Source organism: Phytophthora infestans, genomic scaffold (genome assembly GCF_000142945.1).
Source record: "Phytophthora infestans T30-4 supercont1.61 genomic scaffold, whole genome shotgun sequence".
In the NCBI taxonomy this organism is placed as follows: Eukaryota; Oomycota; class Peronosporomycetes; order Peronosporales; family Peronosporaceae; genus Phytophthora; species Phytophthora infestans.
Window position 1 is genome coordinate 73825 of NW_003303698.1, and position 10716 is coordinate 84540.

Consider the following 10716-nt stretch of genomic DNA (forward strand, 5'->3'; position numbering starts at 1 on the left):
CGCGAAGCCGTACACTGTTGCACGCAGCCATGAAGCCAAGGCAAGAGAGAAGATCCAGCAACTGATCACCACTGACGTGCTGGAGCAGATCTACGACAGTGAAGTCGCGGCGCCTGCTTTCTTCTTGGTTAAGCCGGACGGATCTTTGAGATTGCTGGCTGACTACCGATGGCTGAACAAATTCCTTCGACGAAGCCCGTATTACGTGCCGCGTATACGAGAGGTACTAATGCGACTCTCTATAGCAAAATGTATTTCGACATTCGACGCTAATCTTGGATACTACGCACGGCGACTTGCAAGCAAAAGTCGCCCATTTACGGCATTTTGTTTGCCATGGTGCAAGTTCCAGTATAAGCGTCTTCCGATGGGGATCTCTACTGCTCCCGATGAATACCAGGCCTGTATGGAGAGAATCTTTGGTGATTTGGAATTTGTCGTGGTTTACTTAGACGGCATCCTGGTGTTTTCCGCCAGTGCAGAAGAACATCTTGAGCACCTGCGTATTGTGTTCAAGCGCTTGGATACGTTCGGTGTCTAGCTCAACGGCAAGAAGTGTCATGTACTCCGCAAGGAGGTCGACTACCTAGGATACACGCTCTCGGCTGAAGGCGTAAGGCCACAGGCCAAAACGATTCAGGCAATACAGCGAATTGCCGTACCAAGTAACAGGAAAGAGCTCCGCCGCTTTCTCGGCATGATAAACTACTACAGGGACATGGTGCCCAATAAGACAACGCTCTGCAAGCCCCTGCACCGGCTCACAAGCTCCAAGTGCCCTTTACGTGGCTGTCCAGTGATACGGAGGCTTTCCGAGCTATCCAGCGTGCTTTTGCGGAGGCGGTGCTGCTGTCGTTTCGTGATTTCGAGAAGCCGTTTGACGTCTACGCCGACGCTAGCGGTACGCAGCTCGGTGGACTGATAATGCAAGGCGTTAAGATTCTCGCGTGCTATTCTCGTAGCCTGAACAAGCATCAGCTGAACTACACTACCATGGAGTTGGAGTTGCTTTCCGTGGTCGAACTACTGAAAGAATACCGCACGATGCTTCTTGGTTTCCCAGTTGTGGTACATACGGACCACAAGAATTTAATCTTCCCGACCGAAACAAGCCTGCGGGTCAAGAGATGGAAGTTACTACTCTCAGAATACCGGATGACAATGCATTACATTAAGGGCGTGAAAAATGTTGGGGCCGACGCCTTCTCAAGGATGCGATTTGCTATAAGCAATGACGCGGCATTGATCGACGAAATCTACGCTACTAACGAGCGAACAGAATGCGTGATGGACGAACCAGTCATCTGCGAACACCAGGAGGTCGATGATATGGTGCAAAAGGTCAAAGCCGCGTGCCTCGCAGGCACGAATAATCCTGATTACCAGCTAATTCGCCTATTAGGATGCACTCTGGTGGCGTACCAGAAGCGTGTGATCGCTCCAGATAGCCTTCGTGACGATCTGATAGCTTGGTATCACCGGAATCTCGGACATCCTGCAGGCGAGCGCCAGTTCAAGACCATGCGCCACACGCTCTACTGGCCTAATATCGAGACTAGCATCGTCAAGTTTGTTAAGAAGTGTACAGCCTGCAAGCGTGCCAAGTTACATGGTGGAAAGCAAGACTTTGGTCTTTTACCGCCTCGCAGTATGAGAACGGTGAACCCATTTGACGTTGTGCATGTTGATTTGATTGGTCCGTACGATGGTGGCAGCTATGGAATTACGATAGTTGATCAAGCGACCAGATGGCACGAAGTCGGTGTCCAACAGGACAAGTGGACGCTCACGACGGCGGAGAGTTTCGACCGCGAGTGGCTGTGCCGCTATCCGCGACCACGTACTGTAATTCATGACCAAGGATCAGAGTTCATGGGCGAGGAATTTCAGGAGCTGCTACGGAGCTACGGTATCAAGGCCAAGCCAATTACGACGAAGAACCCCCAGGCTAACGCGATATGTGAACGCGTCCACCTGGGAATTCTCAATGTGATCCGATGTCACGAGGGCGTCGACTGGAAAAGTTATTTACTACGCAGCATTCGCTGTCAGGGCTAGCTACCACAGCATTCTCAACGCGTCTCCGGGGCAATTAATTTTTGGCCAAGATATGATTTCGCGCCAATTGCATGACGCAAATTGGAGCTACATGTCCAAGCGCAGGTTCGAAGCTATTCTAGCTGATAATGATCGCGAAAAAGCCAAAAGAATTGAGCATTTCTACCAGCCAGGAGACCAAGTGATGATCCGCGTCCACAAGCTGTTCCGTGTAAAGACCAAGCGCATCGCCGATGGGCCGTTTCCTATCCCGACGGTCCATGACAATGGCACCGTCACTGTCGACAAGGGAGCTTCGCAGCAACAGATTAGTATACGCCGTATTTTTCCGTGTTGACTATTATTGCTTCATGGGGGGAGCATGACACGCCTGCGTGTGCGTGGATGAATCCTGCGAAGGAATCTCCAATAATTTATTGACCAGATTGATGGAGATTGAAGGATGGAGACGTAGGATGAAGCAAGTTCTAGTGCATAGACAAGGTAGCCTTTTTAATTCATTCTCACATTTACGGCAAGTAAACCCTTCACGTTTGCTTGAACGACCAGCAAGCCCGGCTTGCAGACACTCTTCCTGCAAGAGAGCTCAGATCTCTTCGGGGCTGAACCCTGTTGCCCTCTACCTCCTCGAGCCACAACAGAACTCCGTTGTACCCCAGTAGGCGCGGGGTGGCCTACGGGGACCACCCCGCGTCAACTAGGTGTTGCCGTTTCCCGGCGATGACTCGGAGGATTAACCGACTCAGGAGCGGGATTGACTACAAGTGCTATCCAAGTGCAACGGGGCTGCCGTAGCTTTAGCGTCAGAGGAAGACGTTCGACTCAAAGAGTCACTAATACTATGTTCTTTATCCAAAGGAACTTACAGCCCAAGACCAGGGCTAAGAAAAATACCTTAACTTTTAAGCTTCAAAACCAGAAGTATTTATTTAGTATTATTGCAGCAAAGCCGCCTAGGGGTAAATGTATATGTTTAACTATCTAGCATAGTTAAACCCAATCAAATGCATAACGTGTGGCTTTTAGCCAACGTACTGAGAGACCATGTTAGCTCGCCAATTTATGTACTGAGAGTTTGTTAACTCTCCGGGTACTCCGTACCACTGTGGGATCACCCCATTACAAGGTCAATCAAGTCTCGAAGGCCTTGGCGTGTCTCCTTTTAATATAATATATAACAAATAGATCAAAAGCGATAAAAGCAATGTATCACGTATGACACGATATTGAATAGTGCCGTTTTTTTTCTGGATAAACACTTTGTATCTATAGCCGGGGCTTGTGATATTACAAGCCCCGGGCTTATACATGCAATACCGCTTTACCGGTAGCAGTTGTAGCGCTTTAATTACCTCAAATATTTGTTAAATATCACCCATAAATGCGATTGAGTCGAGCTTGAGCGTCACGGTGAAATGCTATATCCCTTTTTCGTACCGCAAATATGCACTGATACAAGTCATGCCGCTATAACTAGCCTATAATTCGAAATCTTTACGCTAAGTCGAATTCGATGTCGGTGATATCCATGCCGCTGCATTCATCGGCAAGGATAAAGTGGGAGACCTCGTCCACAATCTCTTGGGACTCTTCTCCAGCAAAGAGGTGGCGAAACTCAGGGCCGTACAGCTCATGACGAGCAAGAGCAAGCTCCGCGTCATCACCCAGAAAGCAACTGAGAAACCTGCGACGGTTTGACGGCGGCACTCCGCTTCTTCGTACCGACGGTAAAGCTGCGCATGGTAAATGCGAGAATGACGCCAGAGTGCAAAAAAGTTCGCCAGATTGATGTTCATCAGGCCAGAATTCTAGAACAACAGGCCTTACATAACCAACGAGGGCTCCAATAGAAGGGAAGGGGGTGGTGGAAAATGTCTCAAACGGGGATTCAAATACAAGGGTGGTTATAATACAGAGATGGGCTTGTAATTCAGCTTATACAGTAATATTGGCTCTAATATGTCCCACAGGTGTTGACATTGATTCGCTATAATACAAGCCGTTGAGTGTCATGTTTGTGAGTCACTGACATGGGGCCTCTCTCTTTAGCACCTGCCAGCTCTGAACCCTCGTCGTACATCTGAACCCTCGTCGTACATTACTGAATGCACAATTCGCTGTAAGTTTTACTACTTCGTTTCTGCAAGGAAACTGTCCGTCCAGGACCTGGCTACAAATTCTATTGCGACATAATTAACGATTGGTGTACAAGCACTGCGATTCTTTGTTTGGGGTAACTTTCTGGGTCGTTTACCTGGACGTTCTAGATTTCGTAAGAATAGTCTTCTAACCATACCGGTAGACCGGTACTAACTTTAAAGACATGGACCTTACAGCTGTTTGTTGTGTAGTTTGGACACCATACAAGATCTTAGGGCGGGGTACGCGCATTGTTCGACATGCCAGTGAGGCATTTCTCTGACCAGCAACGTGGTCCATGTCCGTTCAGAAAGAAAAACTTTCTAGGCATCCACTACCAAACCGAAGCTCGAGAAAGCGACCATTCACCGATGGTACACGTAGTGGCATGCCGCTTCCTGCGTCTCGCCTGTAGTGAGGAAGACCACCCGCTCTTCCGCCGCGAGTACGCTAGGTACGAATGAGTCCTTCCTTCAACACAAGTCTATTCCAAAATAAGCTGACTCATTAGGAGGGCAACTTTTGACACAGGAACAACCGCGAGCGAGGCGTCAAGGTGCGTATATTGGCCAGATAACTCAGCCGAGACGCGGTGTTTTCGTTGATATGACGGTAATTCTCACTCTTCCATCTTTAGCTGCTGCGGTGCTTCCCACACTGCTGCCCAGAGCACGCGAGACGCAGCTACTGCGGCTGCTCCGTGCACGTGCTCGTCACATTTTCAGTAGCTATTCCACCACCAGATATAGTCCTGGTCTGCGCGCGCTTCGAGCCCACACGTGTGGCTCCTCTATGGCCTGCTGGCTTAGCCGATTTAGCTCGTACCGTGGGTGCTACAGGAGGCAGACAGGAAAACAAATGTAGACTGGAAATTGGGGAAAGAGCGGCGCTGCCCGAGAGTTTGTTTGGGTCAGCAGCTAGAGCTGCCTCGGACGATGGCGAGTGGATACTCGCTGAAAGGGAAAGTACCACGAATCAACAAACTGTTTCTCAGGTATGGTCTAGAAATTTGGAACACTTTCAGTTAATTGACATTTATCTTGTGTGTGAAAAAAAAAAAGAATTCCATCTTGTATGCTCTTAACAACCGCGTATCGCCAAAGTGGTTTTACAGTTACGACAGTAGCGTGACGAGAACTCAGCGCGAGATGACGCATCACCTGGTCGCGTACGTTTTTCAAGTCCTTCCAGGTCGTGTCCCGATGACGCAGCAGAGTCAGCAAGCTGATAACGTCGTTGTGCTCGCAAGACACGCGTCGCCCGGCTTCTTGCTCGTGTCGTACCGGCGATCAGGCGGTTCGTCTGGACATCCTGGCTGTCCGTTTCCCGCGATCGACGCGCCTGCTGATACCACGGAAGTATCGTCATCACAGCTTTTATCGGCATCGTGGAAAGTGCAAGCGCACCAACAGCAGCATCTTCAACAGCAACAATGGCTACAACAACAGCGCTTGCAACAGCGCCTTCAGAATCTGAATCAGATGGAGCACGAGACCAGGCAAAGACAGCAACAAGGACGTCTCCGGTCGGCACAGACTGCTCTTTCTGCTGGCTCTGCTTCGTTTGCTCGGGAACTTAACATCCCGACGACTCGAGACGACAACCAGAGTCGTGATGTAACCACCCCAAGACCAGTCGTCGGAGACGTGGACTTGTGGCAGCAGGAAGCCGAAGCGACCGCTCCGGGCTTTCGGGAGAAGGAGCAGCAGCTTTTAATTCTCTATTATTTCCTAGAGCACGTCACCTTGAACGATTTAAATGTCGGTGCTGAGTCAGTGGGGGTGCATACACGTCCACATTGGCTACGTGCTGCTGCGGCGTTGCGCGCGCCGGCGTTTGTATCAATCGCCCAACTTGAAGGCGTCGTCGCCTCTTTCTTGAGAAATATTTTCGAAGCGACACCGAGGCTAAGCCACGCATACAGTTGCGAACACGCTACGATTCGGGTGTGTGGGTATCTCTTTATACGAGCACTGTGGTCTCGAGCGGTGCAGCAGTGTGTTCGCGCTGTCTTTCGAGCTGAAGACACAAGAACGAGCCAACGGATGCTGCGTGAGAAGTTCGTGGCATTTATTGTAGACCTGTGGGAGATTCTGAGTGGCATTCTGCGGGAAGTGGTGGCAGCAAAAGATGATGACGCATTGTGTCTTAATCAGGCCCATACGCTACCTGCGCTTGTGGACGACGTCATGTCGATTGTGTATAGACAGAGCCGCTTTGGTGAGACCCGAGCAAAGATCTCTGCGCTATTACTCGATCTACGGACGCCCAGCTCCTTAACTGGCGCAGTAAACAGAGCTTTCCGAGTGTTTACGGCACAGTTCCAAGATGTAGTGGGCCTTCGCCAGCAACTAACACGTGGCTCTAGTAACCAGACGGAGCGTCAATGGTGTCGTCGTTGGCTCTTAGAGCCTGGCTCTTTGCAAGTTGTGGAGGTGGCATCAGGAGCAAGTTTCTCGAGTTCTCTGCTGAGTTTGGCGCAGCTGGTCCGCGAGTTAGGCTGCGTTGACGTTAAAGTAGCCCAAGGCGCAATGGCATTGCAAGCGGCTGTTGCACTTCTGACGACTGCACCTATGGAATTGCTGCTAGATGGGAGACTTCGCGTGTTTCGAGCGCTGCCTAGTGGGACCTCATCGAGATTACCAATCGGAGGATGGTCAGTTGGTGATTACTGCGCCACGCTCTCTCATAACGGCCTATCCATCGACGTGCATTTCTTCGCTTTCGACGAACGTGGTGGCAACAGTGGAGTAAGTTCGAAGATGAACGTTCGCCGAGTCAGTCTCTCTTTAGCGCTGGATGATACGGAGACGAGGGACCAGTTCATTATTGTTCAAGGAAATGTGTGCAGACCGAAGGACGATGGGCAAGAGGATCGTGTTGGTGGCTTGAACATGTCGAACTCCGATCGAGCAATGTTGTGGAATCAGTTGGACTGGACGCCGATTCTCGAAATTCAGGCGGGCTACGTCGCTTTATGACGCCGAGCTTTTATAATTTGTATTGCTTTAAAATCTAAAGGGGCTTTTTAACCCCTTGGGACCCGTGGCCTGGACCGTACATGTTACGTGAAAAATCTTAACGTGGACCGTACAAGTTAGATAATATTGTACTTAGTTTTTGTATGCGCAAATACAAACTTCATGTCAACAAGGGGTAGCTAATTATCCACACTTCCTGCAGAATCGACATAAATATGCGCTTAAGAAAAGCCAAATTTTCAAAAGAAAGTACACAACAGATCAAACTTGCAAATTGCATATGTATTACGAAAGGAAAAGACTGGTCGCCACTCAATTTTCTCTCATTTGAAGATTCGCCGCGAAGCACGCAGAACTCACGCCGTCGCCGGTAATGGCGTTCCGGGCGAGGTGGCGGGAGCTCAAGAAAGGTGGCTGGCACTCGAAGAAACCGGCAGGCCTGTCGGTGGACTTCACTTATCTAAAGCCGAGCAAGACGAAGAAGGATATCCGGGGCGAGGACAATTTCGTCGGAGAAGAGGAGTTGATGACGTACCTGGACAAAATGGACATTGGTAGGCAAATGCAAGTGGTGTACATTTTTGATTTATTCTAACGCTGATGTGAGATTAGCTGCACTAGAGGCAAAGAAGACAGCGAGGCGAGAAGGGTCTGCGAATGCACAGAGAGCTGCATAGAAGCGCGCAGCAGAAGCCATTGCGACCACAAACGACGGTAACTATCATGTATTCGACAAGTTTTGAGATTAACTAATCGTGTATGTTGGTATTATCATGTACAACAACAGCACTGCGAACACCGCCACCAGAGGTGCAGGCTCCACAAGAAGCGTCTGCAGTAGTTCTGGCATCGCCACACATGACCATTTCTGATGCCACAGCTGGTTCGTGCACGTCAGGTTGCTGCTTGCCTTTGGTTCTGCTGGCCTGACCGTGAATATACTGTTGTAGATCCGTCACCTGAAAGGCAACGTAACCTTGCATCGGAGTTTGACGATATAGACAGCGGTAGTGAGCCATCGCATGACGCAGCAGAAGACGCCCAGGACTCAGAAGGTGATGATTTCACACCTGCAGTAAGCGCGGATGAAGAGTCAAACGGAGGCTCAGGAATTTGTGATGTCTCTACTGGAGGTTGGTCAAAGCTGTACATACACGTTTGAAAATTTATATAACTTGTATATTCAATGCTAGGTGTTCTTGCAGACGCTAATCTCGTCGAAGCTTCCGACGACCCCGGGTGTTTGTAACCTTCGATTCTGATGCAGAAAACGACGATGGAGATGATGAGAGTGAGGATCATCTTGAGGATATTTCCGGGGCTGATATTCAATTATTCGGTCCTCCCCAGCTACGTTTTGACGGTGATTTGGTATCTGCTGTCGGTTGTATGGCGAATATCGCATCGGGCTCCTTGTCAGACACATTTCTGAAGATGATGGCGGACACAGGATGGTCCGACGTAGCGACCACAACACCATACGAATACTTGCAGCAACCGTATGAGCCTCGCCCTGCTACCGCTATGTATGATGACTATCCCAACCTGTACAAAGGAGCTTCAGGGCCCACCGACAAGACAATTCGAGCTGCAGCTACCCCATCCGGTGCCTTCTTCTATTTCATGCAGCCAGATCTCTGGGAATCTATCGCTGAGGAGACAAACACGTACTTCAGAGAGCATATTGACGAAAGAGTGGATGGTCTACATGCCAAACAAGTTGTTCGTGAGCGGAAGAATACTGGCTACAAATCAAAGAGCAAAGAAAAGCTACGGAACGAGTTGGAGAATTCCGCGGACATTACGCCCCGAGAGCTTTGTGTATTTTTGGGTTTATTGATTGCAAGATCAATTGCTCCCAACAAGGAGAAATTGACGCATCACTGGAGGACTACGGACGAGGGGGCAATTCCACGAGGGTGTTTTGGTTTTTTCATGGCTCGAAATCGCTTCATGCATCTCTCGAGGAACCTTCATTTTAGCCGAAACGGGGGCGAACGCGCTGCAACAGATAGGGCGTGGAAACTACGGCCGGTTATTGACGCTCTGCAGAACCGCTTCGCAGCAGGATACACGCCTCCATCAATCATGGCCTTCGATGAGGCTATGTTGCCTTCGAGATCAACGTTCAACCGGATGAGAGTGTATATGAAGGATAAGCCACACAAATGGGGAACGAAACTATTCATGCTGTGTTGCTCAACGACTGCATATTGCATCCGGTATGTAGGACGTGCTCTTTGGCACGTCACTTTTTTTTTTGTTGCTAAGTTGGCTTATCATGTACGGTACAAACTAATATTTTTACTATGATGTACGATACAGGTTTGAAGTTTATTGTGGCAAAAAGGAGAGGGCTGGAGGAACAAGTTCTACTGACTACAAGTCCGGCCCTGCAGCCGTCGTGCGCAACCTCCGCGCGGTATTTGGCCCCACGGCTCCTGCAGACGGTTCCATGCGCCTCGTTGTGACAGACCGGTTCTACACGGCAGTGCCGCTCTCGGTTCAGCTGCTTACCATGGGTTTCTACTCTATCGGCACTGTGCGTACCGACCGCTTGGGGCTCAGCACTAAGTTGATACCGAAAAAGCAGAAGGGTGACAAAAAGAAGCCGCCTCAGATACCGAAGAACCGACCATCAAATATTGAGAGAGGCACGTACTCAGTGGCCAAAGCACTCCAAGTTCCTGACATGAAAGTTGTGCGTTGGTGGGATACACGATCGGTGCACATGCTAAGCACAGGTGGAAGTGTTGCGATTGACCGAATAGTACGCCGTGAGAAGCTGACGGGTGGACAACAAGAAGTGGCCTGCCCCCGTATTGTGAAGGATTACCAGACGTACATGGGAGGTGTCGACGTGCACGACCAGCTGCGTCTGCAAAGGTAAAGTGCATCAATATTGTACATCCAAGTTATGGATATATCTAATCGTGTATGATACATGTTGTAGATACTCGCTGCAGCTATGTATCAAGTACAAGAAATACTATAAGTCTCTATTTCTCGGACTCGTTGATCTTGCCATTATCAATGCCTTCATTGTCTACAACGCCAGACAGACTAAGGCAAACAACCCGCAGCTGACTCACGTAAAGTTTTTGAAGCAACTACATCTAGAGTTGTGTCAGCTACGCGAGGAGGACTGGGCGACTTTGCACGACAACGCGTGCTTACAAGTGACACCAACCAAACCGATGCAGCGCACAAATTCTCGCCAAGCCGCACACCAACCTGTGCAAAATGACGAGTGGCGCAGTGGCAACAACCAGCAAGGGCGGAAGCGCCGTACGAGAGCGTGCAAGGTCTGCTCGCTCTTGAAGGGCACCGACAACGCGAAAGGTGGAGATTCGTCGGTATACTGTAGCGAGTGTAAGCTGCCCAACACGTCGAAGAGACCCATGGCTTGGCGGGTTTTCCTCTGTGAGAAGGTTCGTCACACGTACAACGGAGCTGCAATGTCTTGCTTCGACATCTGGCACAAGGCCTGGAGAAACGGAACGCTACTCCTTAAGAGGGCAGTGAAGCGCACGATCCT

The 10716-nt window shown here is 49.8% G+C and overlaps 1 protein-coding gene across 1 annotated transcript; it reads left to right on the forward strand.

Moving 5' to 3' along the window:
- Nucleotides 1-3690: 3690 nt before the first annotated feature.
- PITG_17853 (uncharacterized protein) lies at nt 3691-7178 on the forward strand (the record flags this gene model as incomplete). The annotated part of the gene is made up of 7 exons (XM_002896349.1): nt 3691-3750; nt 4108-4177; nt 4410-4439; nt 4582-4651; nt 4729-4753; nt 4835-5106; nt 5312-7178. 7 exons carry the CDS (start codon nt 3691-3693, stop codon nt 7176-7178), a joined length of 2394 nt encoding a protein of 797 aa, XP_002896395.1.
- Between the last annotated feature and the right edge of the window lie 3538 nt (nt 7179-10716).